We start from the raw sequence: 23,610 nt of genomic DNA on the forward strand, positions 1-23,610 counted from the left end.
AATAATAATAATAACTTGTATTAATGGCTTCATAGAAATAATCTTTTTAATTTATAAAAATTTGACAGTTTATTAATTTATTCTTTTACAGATTTGTACATGTTTATAATATACTTTGACCACCCATAATTCCTGTACTCTCTCTTATCCTCCCCAGCTGTCACCTAGTCCCCTTCCTCCCATTAAGGTCCCATCTTATTTCAAAGATATAAAGTAGGTTTTTATTTCTTGTTTATATTTTATATCTTTATTTTATATCTTTAAAATATATTTGGAAAATTTACACATGTGTTCAATGTATCTTAGTCATATGCTCCCCCATCCCTCCCTCAAGCTGCCCCCATCTGCCCCCAAATATCTCTCATCGTTTCCTGGTTTTAAACCTTCTCCACAATTCTGAGTTGAGAGTCAATCACTCCATTGTTTTTCCTTCTGGTTGGAAAAAATGAAATTTGTAGAAGTTGAGCAAGAATCAGATAAAAAACTCAATGAGCAATAAAATTAAGATTCTAATCTACGTGCTATCATGTATAAATGGAAAGAGATTTAAGAGTATGGTCTTCCCAATTTCTGAGTTTGCTTAATTTCTTAGTACGTACTTGTAAAATCTCCAGAGTTAGGTAGAACTTTGGTGACAGACAGTCAGGATTCCCTGAGCTACTGACTGGGAAGAAAATCACACACATAAAGGCAAATAAATGAGTCTGTGTACAGGTACCCACGTCTCCATGGAACTGGGTTTACGGAGAATTATGAACTGTGAACATGGGTGCTGGGAATTGAACTCAGGTCCTCTGGACAAACGGAGTGTGCTTTTAACCACTGGACCATACGTGCATACATACACCAAAAAAATGTGGGTGCAGAGGAAAATATGAACTCTTTAGTTGAGAATCAAAGGGAACCCTTGAGAGCCTAAGTCTTAGACTGTCTTAAAATGAAAAACAAAACAATAAAAGACAAATAGCATCTCAGTGTTTTATATGTATGAGATAATTTTTATTTCTCCTTGGTGAGCACTTTAGACATTTTCTTTAATCTTCATCTTAAATACCATCATCATGTGAAGTCTCACTGCATAACAGAATGGCTAGGAACTGTTTGGAAAGATGCATGAGGAGACCAGGGGAACTGGACTTTGCAATCGGCTATTTTGAGAAGTTGCTTTTTAGCATTTATAATCTTTCTACTTTAGTTTTATGGTCCATAAATTTATAGTGTGGCAGAAAAGCAAATTGCACTTGGACTGGAGTAGAAGACATAGTTTTCCTTCATTTACACTTTTAAAACACTCTGACCTTCCCTTTTATAGGTTGGCCTTGTCATCTCAAATGGGCCCCTTAGCCTAACTCTGTAACTCTCGGCAGCTGGACTTAGCAGCATTGTTTATTACAGATCTCTTTTAAATCCACCAGTTCAAATTTTGAAATTTTTATTTTATTGAGTACATGCACATTATTGTTATAAGTCTCCCTTTGTAATTTGTGTTTTTAACCTTTGGACGATGTTCCTCATTTTTTGCTATGAGTACTTTTTGTCATAAATTCTGTTGTATTTTATATTCATTTTGTTGATATGTTTTAATTCAGTGTTTTCCCCATTGCTTTGTAGTCTTCAGTTGCTTCCTTTCTAGCCCTCCTGTTATGATGTCAGTAGAAGATAGCCAGATTTGTAAAACTCATCCAGTCTAAAGGATTTTGTCTTCTTTAGTATATAAGTTTAGTCATCTATACTTAATCTGAAAACTTATTTCTAATATCTGTTAGGGTTAATTAGTTAATCAATTAGTTAATTTACAAAGCTGTTCTAGATAGCTCAGGCTAGCCTTGAACGTGTGATCCTCTTCCCTCAGCCTCAGGATTCTACATATCTTTACCACATGTAATATTAATTTGGCTATTTCTGTTGTCTGCTTGATTTTTTATTCTAATCCTTCTTCCTGCTGAATTCACCCCCCAACCCCCTGCTGCCCCAGCTTGCTGATTCTGACAGTAGAGTCAGTGTGTTCTACTTTGGTGATGGCTTTGACATTTTTAACACAAAGATGGTGCTTTTGCTCTGACAGAGGTTAGAATCACAGTCTCATCTCTGGTGTTGCAAATAGGGCAGAGAGCCTACTCTTTCACAGCCTGCCTCTTTTAAAAAATGCTCCTCTCCCCCTACCTTAAATATTATCTAATATTTCTTAGTCTCAAAAGTTTAGTAACTTTATAGACCACAATTAATGTTCTTGTTAAGACAAACTACCAGGTACTGTATCTACTATTTCTTTTTCAAGTTTTTTTTTCTGTATGTGTTCAATTTTTCATTTCCTCAATATATTCTTCATTAGTTCTTTTTACGGTAACCATGGGTACTAGACTCCTTTTGTCTTTTTTTACCTTGTATGGGTGTTTTGTCTGAATTCTGTCTGTGTACTACATGCTTGCCTGGTACCTGAAGAGGCCAGAGAGGGCATGAAACTGGAGTTACTACTGTGAGTACCCATGTACTGGGAATCGAACCCTTGTCCTCTGCAAGAGTAGTCGGTGCTCTTAACCACTGAGCCACTTCTCTAGTCCCTTTATGTCTCCTTTTACATGGAATCACTCTTGTTTTGTCTGTGTGATTATGTTGACAACTGTTTTCTCACAATGTTATCCCATGACTTCACAGGCCAAAGGGTGAGAAGGTCTTGGTCATTTTTGTTCTTATGTTGGTAAGACAATTTCACTTTCTGGTAGCTTTGGCATTTTTCTTGACCTTTGACGATTATCCTAGTTTGTCATCTGGCCTGTCAGTCATCTATTAATGTGTAATATTTCACATAAAAATTGATGGCTAAAGGAAACAGACAACATCATTGCCATGTGTCACGAATTAGAGAATGGGTTTGCTGGGCTATACCCTGTCATAGATGCAGTTGAAATGTTGTCTACCTCTTCACTGTTTTGAAAGCTTGATGAAGCTAGAAGAACCAGGTCTGACTTGGCATACATGCAGGTTAGTTCTAGTTGATGCTGGATGGTGAGAATCCTGTTTCTTCTCTTGTGGGTCCCAGTAAAGGGCAGCTCGAGTATCCTTACATGGTTCAGCTTTCCCTACTTGCCTGAGGGTTAGTGGAGAACAGGAAAAATTCTCTTTTCTTTTTATTTGTCGTTTTTCTTTCTAACAGTCCAGACTTAAAAGCAATACAGTCAGATCTGCCATATTTTATTGGTTAGAGATGAGTCAGTAAATTCAACCTGTTCTTTAAGGAGAAAAATCAAGACACCATTTTTTTTCCCTTAGGGAGGACACATTTGCAAACCACAAATGTCAACTTATTTTTATTAATCTTCCTATACACTCATTTCCTAAGTAACTTACAGTCCTGCTACCCAATGGAAAGACCAAGATGTTTTCAGTATTTCTGTAAAGAAAGATCCTTGAGGCCTAGACCAAGGTGCTGATTCCTGCCATGCAGGTTGTGTTGCCTGCGCTACATGTCAAAAGCCTCACGAATGATGATGAGTTTCAGATTTGAAAGCTACAACTTTAGTGCTTCCTGAGATCCAGATGTTTAGGGCTTCCAGAGATGCAGACATTGCTCCAAGTTGATACAGTTTCGATCACTATCTTTTTGCACACTGTTCCTCTGCCTCTCTCTTGCTGTAGATTGTCCATGCTCTTGTAATGCCAGGAGAGCTGCAAGTCACTTCCATGGTCTTCTCTGATCTTGCATATTTTCTCTCCGCTTTGTGTATGAACCAAGGGCTTCATGATTTTTTCTTCTCCTTCTTCTTCTTTTCCTTCTTCTTCTTTTCCTTTTCCTCCTCCTCCTCCTCTTCCTCCTCCTCCTCCTCCTTCTTCTTCTTCTTTGATTATTTATTTGATGTATGTGTGCTCTGCTGCATGTACACCCATATGTTAGAAGAGGGCATAAAATGCCCTTATAGGTGCTCATGAGCCACCATGTAGTTGCTGGGAATTGAACTCAGACTTCTGGAAGAACAGTCAGTGCTTTTAATCTCTGAGCCAGCTTACCAGTCTGCTTCACAATTTCTTAAATATCAACTTCATATTCACTGATTCTTCAATAAACCTTGTTCAAAATGTGTTATGTATCTTGTATGTACATGCATTTTAGCTATTCTATTTTTCTTTAAAATTTTTCATTCTGTTCTAATTTTTAGCATTTGTATTGCTTTCTTCAGGATTATTAACTTGTGTTTGAACTTTACCTCTCATTTCATCATGCCTGTTCTTTTGTGGCTTATGTGTTGAGGTTTGTGCTATCTTTTTATTATTTTCTTTCAGTGGGATTAATCACCTAGTTTCTAAATGCATTAGATTTCCTAGCATTCTTATTCTCAATGCTCTATGAACTTATGGATCATTATTCCTAATTATTCTTCCTTTAAAATAATTTTTCTCTTTTCTAGTAATTTTGAAGCTTTCCCTCAGAAAGCCTCCCAGTTCCTTCTTTCTAACAAAGATGTAATGAGCAGAATTTAGGACTCTACTATGTAGTATTTTGGATTCCAATCCAGATTTAGTCCCATAGGCTCCCAAATTCTGCAGTACCATGACTGCATCTTCCTCTTCTCATAGGGAGGGGCACCTTACTCTTGCCTTTGTTTTCAAGCAATGAACTACTCACTCCCAACACCAGATGGATACTCATCTATCTATCTATCTATCTATCTATCTATCTATCTATCTATCCATCTATCTATCTATCTATCCATCCATCCATAGATAGATGTCAGACCTCAGTTCAGTTGCTGTTGAGACAACTGGGAATTGACAGTTCCTGTCTGTCTCTTGTGTTTTGTCTATCGTCCTGTTGGCTGAGGTATTAGTTTAGTGTTGACATCCTCTCTAATACTGCTATGTAATTTTTCTACTGAGATGATTTTGACTTGTGAACTCAGTATTGTCACAAATATAGTCTCTGTGCTATGTTTACATATCATCATGTCCCTTTGATCCTAGCCAAAAAGCTGAGGTACAAGTTCATCCTACGAAACTTCTATCTCACAGAATAAATAAAACGTGAGGGTGTGTATTATTATTTCAAAGGACTCAAAGTGCTCAAAGTGCTAGTTAAAGGTATTCATTTCATCCATCTAGAAAACAGAACACATTAGCTGGCTTATTTGGATACTATAAACAGAATGCAAGTACAGGCACATGCATATAATAGCATCTTGAAGAACCACTCAGAGCCTGCTGTCGTTTCTGTGCTGCCACTGTCTGATGCACTGACTGGATCCTAGTCACCGAGCTAAGAAAGGGACCAGGAGATCTGGAACCATACTTACCTCTTGTTCAAACTTCTCTAAGATACTTGCTGCACTCTGCCTGAGCCAGCCAGGACACAGCTGGTCTCTCCTCCAAGCTTATTTTTCTACTTTGTTATCATGATAATTCCTTCCCAGAAACAGGAAGTCTCAGTGCCATGCAGCCAGGAACAGAGAATGTGTGCATTCAGCTCTTCTGAGACCTCAGCCTCACTAATGGAATCCCTGTTATGTCTTGGCTCACCTCTCTCTTGTAGCCAGAAGAATGCATGCTAGCTACATACTTCTGAAGTCTGCTTTCTTCTGGTTCTTCATTCACTCCACAGGATCTCCATGACTTGTGTGATTTTACCAAATTTATCCCTTTTACCTTTCTCAGGTAATCTTTACTTTCCTTCTTCCTGCCTGACCTTTGAGAGACCTTCCAATTTCCTCCCCAATTGATGAACTGATGAATTAAGGTCACAAATGCACATACATAGGTGAATTTGGGGAGATAGACCTTTATAAGAAAAGGAATAAAACTCAGTGGTGGGTATTTGTGATTTTCGATTGCATCAGCTGGCTAACTATATCACACAACTACAAATGGAAACACATAAAGACTTGTATTCACAGAAAGAAAGGGCATTCAGTGCTTCTTTGGCGTTATTAGACTCATTGTGCATATTAGTGTATTTCAAGTTACTCAAGATAAGAAAAGCTAAGGAAGTTAAAAATGAGAATGAGGAGCTGCAGCTATTACAGCTGGAAACACCAAAACAAACACTAATTGGACTTTTTTCAATTCTTGCCCAGTAAATGGAAGTGGAAACAGGTCTTATGGGTAGTAATCATAAGGGGGAATGATTTAGCTTATATGTCTCTCCTCCATTTTTTTTCATAAAGAATTGATCAAAATGGGCTGCTAAAGTGATCCTGAGTTCCCTATAAATGAACATATTGAAGAGAGTAGTTGATTGCTGTTGAAATTGGATGTGGAAGTAGAGTGACTCCACCTTGCAGTCAGTGAGGGGCAACTGACTGTCTAGCCTCACCACCCTCCTGGGCTAGTCAAGAAAGCAAAAGGCAAACCATCCCTTATATAGATGGCAAAAGACTTCTTAAAAATTACAGATTTTTTTTCTATGAGAAACAGTTCTATACTTCAGAAAAAAAAAAACAAAAACCCAGCAACAGAAGTTGGTTGCTACCCCTGGTTCTAACATTATGCCTTCTTCAGAAGATTAAAAAGCTATTTGAAAGACACGACAGAGCATAGCACATAAAGCAATTAGATGAGAATTTAACAATTAAATCCGGATAAAGGCCATGAGGTAGGATTTTCAAAATTGGCAGATGACAAGTTCAGAAGTCATCAGGAATCACCATGGACACATGGCTCACATGGAGAATTTAGGACTGCAATCTGTCCTTGAAATGACCAGCAAACTGCTCCACGGGGTGCATACAAATTTCAATATCTTTCTCTAAGTTAACCTTAGTTGTGTGTGCATGTATTTATATGTGTGTATATATTAATGCCAAAGCATGTGAGTCATTTGTGAATATTTGCATCTATGTATAGAAAGGAGTTTTTATGCTATATATATAAAAGTAAAATTCCCAGGCCAACCTCTAAGCTTATTCTTTGTGTGTGTGTGTGTGTGTGTGTGTGTGTGTGTGTGTGTGTAGGGGGTGTCCTTTCACAATTTTCAAGCCTAAGTTGGCTCAAAGATGGATCTCTTTTCACCTCTTCTGATAACGTCTGTGATACAAGCAGGAACTCTTCCTGAGTATCGTGGAACACACCTAGATTCCTAGCTCTCAATGGAAGCTGAGGTTCAAGCACAGCAAACGATGCACAGTGAAACCTTGTCTCAAAACAATACAAACAAGCAAAACTAAACTAGGGACTCTACAGTTTCTAAGTGTCCAGTATAGAAGAAACTAATACTTCCTCTGTGCTTTACCTGGCACTGTTAGGAATGTTGTAAAAACCTAATTTCTTTATCTGGATTCAAGGTTCATTTGATAGTAACCTCTGAACATTTTTTTTTGTAATTAACATCAATTTATAAATTGTTAATAGCCTCTAGCCTGGATTCTCAAAGCAAGAAGACAAAACTGAACACTACTGACCTCCTTGGTGAAGGCAGGAGAGGTCAGAGAGAGTCAAATCAAATAAGAGATTTCACATGCACTTGACTTTAAGGAGACTGGGTATGAAGTACGGAATAGAGACATTAGTCACCATGACACTGGGTTACAGCAGAGGACTCCATGTCTGAACCATGAGGACACTGCATTTCCGGCTATCCTGGAAGTAGATCTCTGAGACTTAGATGTTTTGCTTTGTTTTATGTGTAAAATAGCCCCAGTCACACGGATCATGTTCAATCACAGAGTTATAGGAGGGATCTCAGTGAGTGGTGTATATCATATATGAAAACACCCACCGTCTATGAAGAACAGTATAAGCCTAGTCCTGTCAGAAACAGGGGTTACAAACAATATCACTATTTTTTCCATATACACACTTACTGCAACTGGCTTATATTTAATTAATTCTAAAAAAAGGGGGTCTAAATGGATTTGAACAAATAACCTTTGAGAGTTTTATGTGATATAGTCATAGTAAACACTTTAGAATGACTAATTTGTTATTTATTTCCCCTTGGTGTTAGGGTTTCTAAAAAAAAGTATACAAATTCTCAGTCCTTTCTATCTAATCAAATTTAGAGTTTTGGGATTTTTTGTTCTCTCTTCCCTTTCTTTCTTTCTTTCTCTCTCTCTTTCTTTCTTTCTTTCTTTCTTTCTTTCTTTCTTTCTTTCTTTCTTTCTTTCTTTCTTTCTTTCTTCCTTTCATTTTCTCCCAGAGCAGTCTTGGCTAGTCCGTTCCCAGAATGCTTTGTTCTTCTCTACTCTTTGAGCTGCCTCTGGGGGTTAAAGAAGAGAGCTCCAGCTCTTTGTTGGTGGTAGGCCCTGGTTCTGCAGAAACCCCCTAATCCCCTGTTTACCACAACAGCAGTCTATTGCCATAGAAATGATAGCTGAGATCCCACAGTCCACAGCACTGACTTCACAGCAGGGCCTGGTAAGACGAGAAGCCAAGCAAACAGAGGAACAGAATTCACTAGAATAGTAGGGACTCTGTTGCCTTGAAAGAAAGGGGGGATTGTCCTTGTCCACATTAAAACAAAAATGCATGAGTGAGTTACGTCTTCCAGTATGCTGTAGTTTATTTTCTGTATAATACTGCCTGATTACAAGTCGTAATTTGGAATCTAATGCCATGAGATCGTTTGCTTGCAAAGAAAGGTCAGCACTTTCCCTTCGTGGCATTTGTTTCTTATTGAAATAAGAAACAAGTCGATTCTAATGAATCATGCACAATGGATGCGCTGCAGTTTAAGACCCCTCTTCTCACCAAGCATTGTTTTGTTTCTGTTTGTTGCCTGTGTGTCCGTTTCTTCCTGTTCCTATTAACAGAAGACAGTGAACCTGAGCAGGACGCTAAAGGTATCTTTCCCCTTCTTTCTGCCTTGCTACTTCATTTTAGATGCACAATATACTTCAGTTGCTTATTTTCCAGACCTTAAGTCCTATTATTTTGTCAAGAAATGACAAGTGGCCCATGGGAATAAGAAGTCACAGCATTAAACAGAGAACTTGAAGATAGGGCTGCTTTCCTGTAGATGAAGGCTACGGACCAATCACATTTCTTAGGAGACCACCGAATCCAGAGAAGGGTTAGAATCACATATTCTATACTCTAGAATCACAGCGTGAGATTAAGTGAAAAGAACAGACAAGAAAACCAATGCACACAGGTCCAAACAGAAAGATATTTGGGAAAGTGTATTAAAATTTTAGAGAAGAAAAATTCAAGGTACTAATTTATGTTTGGTTACCAACATTTCAATGCGATGAGGGGTTTAATGCATTTGCTCTAAATCAGAAAAAAATAAAGTGATTTTATTTTAATTAACATGGAGATGTATATTTGTCTGGGAAACCTCTTATGTATAACAAGCCTCCCATCACCAAAAGTAACTTCTCTCCCAGTAAGACTCATGCTCTTCTCAACTAAACTTTGGCAACCTGAGGCTAAAAGTCTCAGGTCACACAGTTTTGTTCTAGGCTATCTTACCTAGCTTAGACTGCCATTGTTTTAACAGTGTCTCCTTCTCATTTTATGAAACAAATATAATCAATTAAGTAATTTATACACATAAGTGCTTCGGGTTTCAAAGTTTTTCAGATTCTGGAATGTTTGCTCAGAATTGACCAGCTGAATATCCCGAATCTGAAGGTCCGAAGTCTGTCTAGAAACCTGTTAAGAGTCATGTTGGCAATCTTAATGAGTTTTCAGCTTTTATGTTTTCATATTAGAAAATCTATATTCGTATTTATCTCCTTGCCCTGATATGCTAACTAGCAGAAGCAGACTTAAGAAGGCGAGCTTTCATTTGGCCCAGAGAGCCAAGGGATGTAAACCAGTTTTGGCAGGGGCTGCTGCAGCTCCATCTGCAGCTGCAAGGGTGTGAGACCATGCATCCCAGTAGATCAGGCCATGCATCCCAGTAGATCAGGAAGCAGAGAGCCTGGACCAGTACCAAAGTGTATACAATGCTCAAGGTCTGCCCCAACAACCCAGTTCTGCTAACTAACCTATATGTCCTAAAGAATTTAGAACCTGGGCCAGAGAGATGGCTCAGTGGTTAAAAGCATTATTGCTTTACAAAGGACCTATCATTCAATCTGGGAAGCGCAATTGTCTTTAGCTCCAGCTCCAGGGGATCTGATATCCTTCTCTATGCAATGCCTGTGCTTGTTATGAACTATTTTGATGTAGGATTCCTGACCTCCAGATAGGGCTGCAACTTTGTCCAAGAGACATAAAACCCGAAATATGTGAATTTATTCTGTATGAAAGTCCTAAGGCTAAACGTTGGCCATTTATTTTTCCATAATGCTGGTGAGTGCTACCACACTTGTCTGGGGGAACACGGATGAGGAAGAGTGAATAGCAAAGTGGATAGTGACAAATCAGATTGTCTATAGCAAGAGAAGTTGTATAATGTCAGGATAGTTATAGAGTTTCCCCAAATCGCTAAATAATTTCAAACTCCTATTCAGCAGTTTGCTTGTTTACATAGCAAAACATATTTTCTTACATGAAAGTAAATTACAAAATAAAGACATTTGATGTGCATTTCACCGGCTAAGAACCAGTTCTCACGGAGCTTCCCTGATGATGTAGAATGCATTCCCAGTTTGTGGCTACCCACTGAAGCAACGGGATCTGCTATCAAACTATATCCAAGTTCATTCCTGCAGAGGGTGAAGTTAGCCCGACTTTTATTTTTGGTTGCAGCTGCTGGGATTGTTGTGGATGGTTGTTAAATGCTTGGAATTTTTCTCAGCCCACCTTCACCTTTCACATTTAGAACTGGAAACAAATACAGATGGGAACAACACATGAGCTTTATTGCTGACGAAGCTGGATTGAAAAATGAAGCCTTCTGGTCCAGCTAACAAGGAGACTAGCATAACTTGTGTCTGTCTTTCTTGCCTCTCCAGCCTTTCCCATGCCACATCTTAAGATCTGGGTAGAGAAGTCCTGACCTAGTAAATGTCTGGTAAACTTTCAACTGCATATCAAGCTCTTTCCACTCATAAAGGTAGGATAGTCAAGAGAATGGTGGTCCAGAAGGGCTGACTTATACAAACTGTACATAACTTCATTTGCCTTAGGTCACCAGAAAAGTCACCCACTCACTCACTTGCCCACTTGCCCACTCACTCACTCTCGTATTCACCCACTCATTCATTGAATAAACACTTATGATTACTTACCCTATATCAGGCAGGGTACATGTAGCAATACACAGAAACCCACATATGCATAGGTCAGCCTTCAAGGATGAGCAAAAGCAAAGCAAGACCTTGAAAATGTTTGCATCTCAGGGAGAGGGACAGACACAATACATATAAGTACAGGACCCACAGTTGTCCAGTGGTGCTAAGTGCTACGTGAATATAGTCAGTGAGAGGCATGAAGGACACTATGAAAACAAGACATTTCAATGGAACCCAGAAGGTATGGATGATGCTTAGAACCTCCTTTGGGAGTAGAGGGAGGGTGAAAGGAAGGGTTGAAGATGTCTGTCACTACTGCAAAGGGAATATCAACTCTTATCTTTGGGAGAGAACTCAAGAGTGTGGGACAGACCGGCTTCACTGTTATCTCCCATTGTGTTCTCTTAACACACTGCACGTAACAGTGAAGCCCACTTTGGAGAGAACAACTATTTGTTAGCAGTTTTATAGTCGTGGAGACACCTGTGGGGTCAATTGTACCCATCACATGTGCCCAAACAGAGCCCCTAGAAGGCTCTGAATCAGGCAGGATAGGGAATCAATTAAGTTAGGCATCATGACAAGCTGTGCAAGAGTAGCTGGCTGACTTAGTCACTGTCTCACTTTATGCTTAGCTGTGTTGTGCAATATAGACCATCAAGGGTTTTGCAATGTACCTAAGTGGCAATCCATATAATTCAGTAGCCGCCAAAAGAGAAAGAAAGGCTGTAAATCAGAATGCAATAAACCCACCCTGCTTACTACATTTCTAAGAATTCGAAGTTCCTGAATTAAAACATTTGCTTCTATAAATCAAAACAGGAGAAAGAATCTAGATTTCCCATTTCTCCGGTTTGTTTTCATTACCCCAGTCTTCATCCAAAAGGCCCTCGTTTCAAGACCAAGGGCTCAGTCAAGCCATTCGAACACTTCTGTAAGAAGACTGATACCAACATGACCCAGTTCCCAGTCTCTCTAGCACCACACTGTTCTCAATGCTCAGAGGCAGTGGGTTACATGTGCTCCTGATTACAGTAACTCAACTCAAAACCTGCAGTGTCAGCCCCTGCACACACTATTTCAGACATATGTTACAGATGTGTGGCATAGCCTAGGCCTCCATTGCTATCACCAGAAAACAAGGACAGTATGTGGCTGGCCCCTGCTAGGATGTCTGTCAGCCTAGGTCTGGCTGTCAAAAGAACACAGCCTGTGAACTCAGGTTAAGTGGGGGAAAATAAGAATCCAAAGTCAGCACTTAAAATGATACGGCCCTTAAATCTCTTTCAGACTGTAGCAGATTTCTCCACTCTTGCTATTTATTTATTGAGGCAAGTAAATAATTTGCCACTTTAAGATTTCTGCATTCTGAGTTTGACAGACATGGTCTCCAGGGTGTTGCTTACTGTGTTCCTGAACTCTGATTTTTATTGGATGTTTAATTAGATTTCAGGACCTTCTAAAGTCAGGTCATTATTATTATTGTTGTTGTTATTATTATTGTTATTTTTTAGACATCATCGCATGTAGTTCAGGATTGCCTCAAACTCTCATTTAGCTGAGGATGATCTTAGACTCCAATTTTTCCTGCCTCCATTTCCTCAGTGCTGGGATTACAGGCATGTCCGACTCCATCTGGTTTATGTGGTGCTGGAGACTGAACCCAGGGCTTTGTATAGCCCAGGCAATCACTCTTTCAAATGAACTACACCTCTAGCCCTCAATTTTAATTTTAAGAGACAGATTCAACTGCATATTAAACAGTCACTACATTAAAAAAAAAAAAAAACCCTGTATTTCTCAAGCACTGTAGTCATTGAACCTGACATTATTACTGCTTTTCTGTTCTCCCAGATTTTGGGTACAACGTTTACAAATTTAAAATGGGTGAGCCCAAATGGTGTTATAAATAACACATCTTGGAGTCCTCAATATCAAAAGATAGGGAGTCAAGGTGATTCAACTTTGCAGCAGCCAAAGATCCAGGTGTCAAGGGAGATGGTCACGTTTTTATACCCTTGAGTGATGTGACCTTCTGAAGAGGTCAAAAGTCAGAGAGACTGCCAAGAAGCTCTGGCCTTGCTGTTATTGTTCTGTCAATCTTCTGCCCTGTCCACGGGAACTCCATAAATTTCAGTGAACTAGAAGAACTAAGCCAAAGTGCCGTGACAATTAGGGTTTAGAATTCCTGTCATTGCTGGGCTCAGACCCTAGAAAACAACAAAAAAGAGCATAAAATATGTTGACAGCATAACAAAAAAATAAAAAGATTTCATAATAGCTTAAAAGACTGTTGGATTTGACATCAGAAGGCACGAGACCAGGCTCATTACCGTCACTGCTGTTACTCTGGGAGAGTAAATAAAATTAATGAGGAGTCGGTTTCCACTTCTGAAAAGAAGGACAGAGATGCAGCTCATCTTCCGAACTGTGTTCTCCAATTGATTCTGAGTTTTCACCTCTCTTTTTAATTGAGGATAGAACTGCTAAGTCTGTAGATTGATTTTTTTCAATTGGTGGGGATATATAACCATAAGGAATGCAGGAGACTCCTCCTCCTCCTCCTCCTCCTCCTCCTCCTCCTCCTCCTCCTCCTCCTCACATTTATCTTAAACATTCCTTTCCTTCTCCACGGTATATCATCTCTTTCTTTGAGATGTATGATATATTTGAATTTGTTCTCACTACTAGAGATAGACTTGAGGGAATAAGCCATTAATTATTTCTTTAGTTTGCTAAAAGAGTATCCTGTGTTCATTTTCATCATGAATTCTTCTGGGCACTTAATCAAAATAGCACAAAACAAAACTGACCCAGACAATCTAATGGGGGAGCTGACGAACACATAAGTAGGAACTGAGTAATGGAATACCAGATAGCAGTAAGTGCATAAAGATCATGAGATAGAATGGCAAAGGTGATTGGGAGTTGTACTGTGTGTTGGATGATTAGGGTTCTAAGAAAATGTCCCTTAAAATGAGACATGAGTCCCTTCAAGTGAGACAGGAGTTACACACAGAAGGAACCCATCACATGTAGATATGAGCATAAATGTTCTAGACTGAGTATCAACAAAGACAAACTTTTAGTTTAGAACTAAGCTCAGTGTGTTCTGGGGTGGTGACAAAGATCATAGCACAAAGAGCATAGAGGGCAAACATAGCAACACTGAGGGAGTGAAAATACTCAGGGCGCAGTGTGACTGGAGTTTTAAAGTCCCGCCTTGCTTAGCCATTTCATAAGGAACAATCACTCATGGCCTTTGTTTTTCTAACAGTTTTTGCAAGAATCCTGCGTGCTCCTGAATCCCACAATGTCACCTTTGGTTCCTTTGTAACCCTACGCTGCACAGCAATAGGCATCCCTGTCCCCACCATCAGCTGGATTGAAAACGGAAATGCTGTGAGTGCCTTGTGATTGGGATGATTTGGGAAGACCCACTGGTGGTGACTTTCTGCACACAGCATGTGCCTGTAGTGTGTAGTGATTTGAATAAGAGCAGCCCCTGGTGCCTCATATGTTTGAGTATGTGGTCCCTAGTTGGTGGACCTCTTTGGGAAGGATTAGGAGGTGAGTCATTGGGACACTTATGAAGTTTGAAAAGCCCATTCCCTTTGCCACTCTCTCTGCCTGCAACTTGCAGATCAAGATGTAAGCTCTTAGTTGTTCCAGCTGCCATACCTTTGCTCTACCATCATGGACTCTAATCCTCTGAAACTGTAAGCCCCAAATTAAATGTTATCATTTATAAATTGCCATGGTCATAGTATTTTATCACAGCAATGGGATAAGTACATAGAAACTAAGATATAGTGCTACCATTTCTATCTATATCTCTGGTCCTAGTTTTACCAGTGTTTAAAGCTGTCCTTGGTACCAGAACCACTGGCATTGAACCCTGCGAGCTTACATCCCTCCCTGTATCATTCATCTTTTACTTTTTTTGTGTAAAAGAGAAATAATTCCAAGTCCTTCCTACAACTAAAACAATTTTCATAAAATGTACCAGGAAAAGACCAGTTCACTGGTAAAGGTTACTTTAATGGAAAATAACCCAGGATTATAATCCATTCAATATTTCTTCATTTTTGATAGTGCTATTATTTTGAGCCAGGTCTTCTTCAAAGTACTTTACATACAAGGATTCACAAACAAGCATCAAACATCTGAGCATCAAGTAATATGGTAGGCTCTATGGCAACAAGAGCAAGAAAAATGAGAGGCCCTCCATGATGCCAAATGACTTCTGTTCTGGTGGGAAAAGATAGAGAATAAAATCAGGGAGCATATGTGTGCATAAATTATGCTAACTATGACAAAACAAAACAAACAAGCAAGCAAACAACAACAACAATCAAAACCCATAAAGCTGGAAATGAGTCAGAGAGTTGGACCTTAGGAGAAAGATTCCAGTTTCAGTAGAGTAGTTGAGTCTAACTGGGACAAAGATGTCTGGAAAGAGGTCTGGATATGATAACAGGGAAGGCTATCGTGCATAGCTACTGGAAGATTACCAGACAAAGTCTCTAAGAGTGTAGACATGATTTGTTGGAGGGGCAGCAAGAAGGTTTGTGTGGTTGTAGACAAGTGAGTGAAGAGTGCAGGGATGAAGGGTGCATGTGGCCACTGTGAGTCAAAAATTCACAGTCAAAAATGCAGAGGCTGGGAAGCAAATTCAGCTTTCCTTTGCCTGACAGGGGACTCAATTGCAAATCTGTTTCCATTGTCTATTGTCCCGTGACTCTTCCCCATTTTCCCTTGTGTGTCTGGTTATCTTCCACTGACCACTATACATTTTACTAGAATGAAGATGTCTAATTTGAGGGATTATAGAATGGTGCTTTCCTCTAGAAATTATTTTTGCTTCATTCTGTCAGAATCTAATCTTGAACCACTTAAAATCTGAAGCTCCTTTTAAATGCTGTAATTATAACACAGGTGTAATATAATACTTCAGGTGGACTATTTCACTTACAGCTCACATTAACATGATCCTGATACCTAGTGCTTTGAGATCTTTCTTCCTTGTATCTAATTATTCTCTATACTTTACATTTGCTACATTTTTTTTTCTCTTCTCACTCCTTAAAGACAACCAAAAGAAAATCCAAACTTTCCAAGGTTCCAAAGTCTCTCAGGGGAAAAACATTCTTTGTATGTTAATTTTTTCTGGAATTTTAATTTCTTTTCAGTATGAAAGTTCATCTGTAACAGCTGGTATTTTGTTTTGTTTTGGTTTGATTTCTTGGTTTTTTTTTTTGTTTTGCTTTGTTGTTGTATTTTGTTTTTTGTTTTGAGTCTTGTTTGCTTGGATTTTTTTTTTTTTGCATCCAGAATGGAAAGTTAATCAATACTCTTACTGTCATATTTTTAAAATATTACCTCTTATCTATTTGTGTTTGGTGAGAATATACTTTTTATCTTATCTGTAACCAAAACCAACTTGAGGAAGAAAGGTTTTGTTTAAGATGACAGCTTATAGTCCATCCTGAAAGGACGTCAGCGCAGGAACCTGGAGACAGGAACCAAAGCTTAGGCCATGGAGGAGTGCTGCTTATTGACTTGCTCTCCATGGCTTGCTCAGTTGCCTTCCTATACACCCTGGACCACCTGCCCACAGTAGGTTGGTCCCTCCCATATCAACCATCAATCAAGAAAATTTCCCACAGACTTGCTCACAGGACTGTATGATAGAAGCAAATCCCCATTTGAGGTTTACTCTTTCATGATGACTCTAGCTTGTGTCAATTTGACCAAACAAAGCAAAACAAAAGACTAACCTAGTTATCACAGTTTTAAGATTATGTTCATGAGGTAAAGAAACATATTTTCATTGCTTTGGTATAGATACAATTTAAATCACTATAATTCCTAGTCATCAGTTGTATCAACTGTTGGCCATGGCATTTTCACAGTAAATGGGTGTCTCCCTCCTGTTGTAGCATCTCTTCACTCCCTAAAGCAAAACAAACAAAAACTATTTTTTGTTTGTTTCACTGTGCTGTTTCATCTTGTTCCATTTTCTGTTCTGGATTATTGTATCTATTTTCTAAACTGGGAGCAGCCTGTTCTTTCAGTGAGCGATCAAGATCATGTTCCAGGGACAGACAGTGTTAGGCCAGCCTCATGGAATCGCCTGGCAAGCTCGAATCTTTATCTGTGGTGCAGAGCCTGAAGTGAAGATGAAAGTCTCTGAAACTCTGAGGCATGTCCCTCTGCTATACATCTGAGGATAGCTTCTCTCTCCGTTACATTTTCTCTCCTCAGACTCCTAGACAGCAGATCCCTCCCTGTGATAGATATGATTTAGAGTCAACTTGACTGGATTGAGATTCACCCTGGAGATTTAGGAAGCACCAGGGCAATAACTATGGATGCTACACAAAGAGTATCCACATGACGTACGCTGGCTAGTCACCAACTAGAGCCAAACTAAAACTAACCTCTGAACATGGTAATAAGCCTGTAAGGCTCTAAAAGATGAAACTGTTTCCCATCTCCCATGCAAACTGAAACCTTGAACAGTCAGAGACAAGAGCAGAAGTATGTCCCAACTTGATGAAGACGTGCCTCCTCTCTGCCCTCGTCAATGTTCATTTCTTTGTGGTTTTTTTTTTTTTTCATGGAAACTTTTAGTAAGATGAGTTTGAGAGTGAAAGGTAACTTTTATTTTCTTTTACAACAGTGAATATAGTAATTTGATGGGAATAAAAAGATCTTACTATTTTTTTAAAAGAAAGTCTTTGCATGTTATAGAACCATATTTACTGAGTTATTCTAATAATAACTTATTTAGAGATTTTACTAAAAATTTAGAAAAAATTATACATCTCTTTTGCTTTGTCTAATACACATGATTCCTAAAAATATGAAAAAATTGAAATAATTTTTTTAAAAAAGAGCTTTATAAAATGAACTCGTGTGTGTGTGTGTGTGTGTATGACTGTATTTTGAAATATTTTTACAGATAGCCATATTTTAGCCAAATTTTTAAAGGGACATGATTTTGGTTTCAAGTCTGTGAGCTTTGGAGTCATTTTATAAATTAATTGGTAAAACAAAATAATTACATATAATAAGTTTTATGTTGGATAAGTCAGTAGGCAGCTTGAAAGAGGACAATGTTTATGGCTATAGAAATACAAAATAATATAGAAATGCCCTTCATACCAGTATCTTTTTTTTATAGATGCAGAGACAAACAATATTTAGTATATCTATAGGAGCATTAACCTTTCTGGGACGTTTGTAAGGAGATAGATTGATCTGATGATTTCCTTGAGTACAGTAATTATTTCACTGAGTAAATATATACAAAAATATCATTCTTGTTCCTTAAACATATTACAGAAAAATATAATAAATATCTAAATATGTAATATATGAATATATAAATATAAAGTGTATAAATATATAAAAACTGTTGATCATACCTGTTACATGAATTATTTATAATGTAGGGTCACTGAAGTCTGCATACTTTCCAAGGCATTTCTGTGTTCAGGTGAAGTCGTGGTGTTACTAGATTATCTATGGCTGTAGGTAGATTATCTCTAGTCAGTACTGTCAATGGATCAGCGATGCACACACATGTTGTACAGGTATACATGATCTCAGACGGAAGTTAGGGTGTCTACCTGATAGAACTTTCTATTTTGCTGACTCTAAAAATATTTCTTTTGTAAAAACTTTATTTTAAAAGCTTTATTTTAGTTTTACTTGTGCGTGTGTGTGTGTTTATGGGTTTGTGTACATATGAGTGCAAGTGCCCAAGGAATTCAGACAAGGATATCAGATTCCCCGGAGCTAGAGTTACAGGCAACTGTATGCTGTCTATCTTGAGTGGGTGCTGAGACCCAAACTAGGATTCTCTGCAAGAGAAGTACATGCTCTTAACCACTGAGCCATCTCTTCAGTCCTCCAAAATTCCTTCATTATATTTTTTCTGTAATATATTTAAGGAATAAGGCAATATTTTGTGTACATTTACTCAGCGAAGTAATTACTGCAGTCAAGCAAATCAGCAGACCAATCTATGTCCTTACAAAAGTCATCACTGTCAGAAAGACAGAATGTTTTTGTTCAGTGGCTCTCAACCTTCCTAATGCTGTGACTTTTTAATTCAATTTCTCATGTCATGGTTATCCCCAACCATAAAACATTTTGGTTGCTACCTTATAGATGTAAGTTTGGTAGTTATGAGCTGTAATATAAATATCTGATATGCACCACATCTAATGTGGGATCCAAAAGGGGTCGTGACCCAGAAGTTGAGAACCACTGCCCTATCCAGAGATTAAAAATTTATTCTGGCTTCTTTAGTTAAGTGAGCTAGAGCGATTTAGCAAAAACATCCTTACTGTAAATGTCAGATATAATCACTTAACTCAAAGTCCTGTCAGACCTTGGTCACTGTGGTATCTGGGTTCCAGGACACTATAGATAACAAATTCCTAAAATGCTCAAGCCTCTGTGTCCAATCTTGTCATGTTTGCACATAACCAATGTATATCCTTCTCTGTACTTTAAATCATTTCTTAATACAATAACAACATGTTCAAAAAGATCTTATACCTGTCCAATATAGGCATAGCTTAAAAAATATTTTCAAAACAAAATTATTCAAATCCATGCAGTCCACAGACAGGTGTGCAGGCCCATTGTACCGGTAGACTTTAAACACATCTTGGTAAAAGGTCATAGCCTTTTACAACCCAGAGAGAAGGGAAAATGATCCAACTAGAGGGCAGAGGATTGCTTTACTGTTTAGATCATCAAAAATACTAAACTGTTGGTCTGAACAAGCTACGAAGAAAGAAAGACAAATTCAAACTATGACCAAGGCCTGATGTGCACGAGTCACATAGAGAATCAAGAGAGGCCTTTGAATGAAAGAGGAAAAGCGCTTAGAAACCACATCATCCTTGACCAGGGAGCTTCAGAATGGCCTGGGCTCTCTACTGAACTATTTCAGCACTTGAATGGAATCCCCTGGAGAGCCCAAGAGGCCTAAAGATTTCTTCTTTCTGTGAAGCTTGTTTCTGGTGACCTTGTGACCTGGGGCAGAGTGGGGTGTGTTTAGAAATGGTGTGCTTAGGTGTGAACAGAAAATGGTGGGCAGCTATAGTTTGAATATTTTTAATAAATCCCAGTGTGAGGTTCCTTCCTGTCTTACACCATTTATGTTCTCAGATGAAACACACACACAGCCTTTATATTTAATATGTCTTAAGCAGTACAATAGCTAGGCAACTTTCTAACCTCGTTGCTGTTAGAATCTACTTTCTATCCATAACCCCATTATTACTTACTGTTTTCTATGTTCTGTCTTGCCTGCTCTTGACCCAACTGAGCAGCCCTCTGGGCCACATTTTCTTGGCCCTTTTGGATCACAGCTCTGGTTCTTCCTCCTGCAAGTTCTTTTACTTCCATGACAGCTCTCTTCTCTCCTCTCCTGCACACTCTCCTAAGGCAGGGCGGGTCCCTCTCCTCCTCCCTCTTTGTGAATCCTGGGAAACCAAAAACCCTACCTATGTCTTTTCTCCCCAGCTATTGGCTACTGGCATCTTTATTTGCCAATCAGAATTAACTGGGGGCAGTTCCCAGAAGCTACATGTGGACTCTAGTTCTTCAAGTGCCAGCACTTAGCAGTACAATAACGGCAAAAGACAAAACCTTACCAGGCAGCAGCACTAGGGCATTGCTTGTTTCTGAGTTGTGCACAGCACTGCATAGATCTTCTCCAAGGAAGGAACCAACTTGTCAAAGAAAGAAAGCAATACCTCCACAGCTTTGCTTCTGTAAACTGGAAAGAGATGGTCCTCACAAACAAGATATAAAATGCAAAACACACCAAGCACACAGACAGCCCACAGATGTTCAGGTCTCAGGCTGTCTCACTGCTGTTTTGTAGCAAAAACAGAGAGAGTTTGAAGTTAAAGATGTCCAGCTGCTTAGGCCCAACACAGAAACCTGGGTCTATTAGATGTTAGGCTTTTGAGAAATATGATAGCAAAGAATTCAGCAGAAATTCATGAATGCATACTTGTGTGTGTGTGTGTGTGTGTGTATGTATGTGGGGTGTCAGGGAAGTAAGACCCAAAGTATTGTTTATCTAATCTTTTTCCAGCTGTGTAATTACAAGCTCATCTTATTGGGCCCAGTCCTTTTTTTTTTTTTTTTTTTTTGGAGATCAAACTCAGAAACTCATGTTCTCATGCTAGTAAGCCAAGCCCCTTGCTGTTTGAGCTGTCCTGCTTAACCTGAGTGCATACCTCTTAAAGATACTTCTCTATGCTTTGTCAGTAGACCATATGGTCTTTGCCATAGAGACCAGATTACTTATGTAGGGTGAGAGCCCTAATGGTTGATCTGACCTGGTAAGTTTTCCCAGTGATTGAGACTAGTAATAAGGGTAGAGGATGGCAAGGCAAAGAAGATAATTGAACAGAATTTCACAAACTAATTGCTACAGAGAATGTCTAGTGCTGGGGACCACAAGCTATTAGACATTAGGAAGAATGCTGGTCATAAACTGAGTGTAGCTGAAAGGGCACATAAGCATGGGCATGACTTTGGATGCCCTGAACCCACATAAAATCTGGAAGTAAAAGCTTGCATCTGTAATCCCAGAGTCACTGCAGAGATGTGAGAGACAGTGACAGACAGCCTCCGGAAGCTGTTGAATACAGTAGGCATGAGATCCTGTCTCAAACAATGTAGAAAGCAAGGTAGACATCCAAAGCTGTCCTCTGACCTCCACGCATGCACTGTGGCACCACACCCTAGTCTGTGCACTTATACACATCATAATACACACAAGCATGTGCATATATCTGCGTGCGCACACACACACACACACACACACTTCAAAAATAGAGAAAGATGATCACATCTCAAAGCTTCCCCTCTTGCTAGTTTGAGAAAACCTGCATGCAAAATAGTAAGATAACTCTCTTCAAATTTCCCATTCTTAACCACATTCACACTGAGAGATTTATTCCAGAGAAGCCAAACTGAACTCACCATGGTGCCAACATCCAGTCTTCCAAAACATCATTGGCTAATTCTTTAATTTTTATCAATCACTTGAGTTTCCTTCAAACTGGTATCATTTTCCCTTCACCTAAGTAATAGTGATTAATGAATAGTTGTTGAAAACATGCCATGGTGTTTAAGAATAAAGAAGAAAGAATTGCCATTTCAAAATAAGCTGCCATCTTAACAATGCCATTTGTTGATTTGTTGAGGTTGCAGCATTCACTTTCTATTGCCTTGACAAAATATCTGAGAAAAACAACATAACAAGGAAGACAGACTCATTCTGGCTCATGGTCTTAGAAGTCTGAGTCTAAAGTCATTTGGCTTGCTCTCTTGGATGTGATTCAACACAATTCCTCTATTGCTGTGGGCGTATGTGGATGAAACTGCTCTTCTCAGGACAGCTGGGAAGCAGAGAGGGAAAAGGAGATATGGGTCCAACATCCCCTTCAAAGCCACATGCTTGATGATGTAACTTCTTCTTGTTTCTACCTCTTAATGTTTCTTCGGCTTCCTGACATTACCAACTGTAAATGGATTTTTACTAAACTCTCTTAGTTCTTAATATGATCCTGCCAATCCCCTAATAATCAAAGCAGAGTCCAGTGGATTTTTAAAATCAGCTCTGGCACAATTACTGGGTAAATTTATCCCTTATCTATTTTTCTATAAGCTGAACTGTTCATTCCCCAGCTGGGATCCCCAAGTACCTGCTGTTTCCTCTCCCAGTCTGTTTCCATCCCAACAGCCTGTGTTCAGGGTCTACTTTTCCTGGCCACATGCTAATAATCCATCTGGCCTCATGGCAGTCTCTTCTCTCCTCTCTTCTTCTTCTTCCTCCTCTCCTCCCCACTTGGTCTCTACCTGAGAACTGCAGCCTGGTAACTGAAACCCGCCTACCTCTATTCTTCCCGTAATTGGCTGTAGCCACTTCTACTTAACCAATAGCTTTAAATTAGGGAGCAAGGTTTACAAAGCATCACTTGGTGTGTGTGAGGATCTGCTTATCAGGGGGCAACTAGGTCTTGGGGGCCAATATTTAGCATTTGAATACATAGCAGCTCCAGACTAAACCCCAACAACCAAGGCTGTCCACCAACCCTTTTAAACATAAAGCTTTAAAAATATGTGTGATCCAAGTGACTGAGCTTGCTTGTTAATAATTCATTTGCCTTCTTTTGAAGGACTAGGGAACATAGGGATTAAAAGCCATTGAGTCTGGTGTCAAATCAACAGGGCACAGATTCTAACTCCCAACTAAATAAAAAATATGGATAGTCTTGGGCCAGTGGTAAAGGGGCCTGACACCAAGCCTGGTGACCTGAGTTCAACCCTAGAAAGCTATATCATGAAAGGAGAGAACCAACTGACACCCTGACACCCATGCCATGGCATGAGTATGCCCACATACTTTTAATTATGTAACATGTAGCATGTAATATATAATATGTAATATATAATA

General features: G+C 39.1%; 1 protein-coding gene across 7 annotated transcripts in view; it reads left to right on the forward strand.

The window, feature by feature from the left end:
* The window catches only part of Musk (muscle associated receptor tyrosine kinase), an 89,028-nt gene that overhangs the window by 29,992 nt on the left and 35,426 nt on the right, over positions 1–23,610 (forward strand). For 4 of the 7 annotated variants that reach the window (XM_028779968.1, XM_028779970.1, XM_028779972.1 and 1 more), the window contains exons 6-7: positions 8,736–8,765; positions 14,386–14,510. In XM_028779968.1, the coding sequence (XP_028635801.1) occupies positions 8,736–8,765; positions 14,386–14,510 (155 nt within the window). The remainder of the gene's footprint in view (positions 1–8,735; positions 8,766–14,385; positions 14,511–23,610) is intronic. The other 3 variants (XM_028779967.1, XM_028779971.1, XM_028779973.1) reach the window with 1 other exon arrangement.

Source organism: Grammomys surdaster, unplaced genomic scaffold, assembly GCF_004785775.1.
Source record: "Grammomys surdaster isolate TR1022 unplaced genomic scaffold, NIH_TR_1.0 363, whole genome shotgun sequence".
Classification (NCBI taxonomy): Eukaryota; Metazoa; Chordata; class Mammalia; order Rodentia; family Muridae; genus Grammomys; species Grammomys surdaster.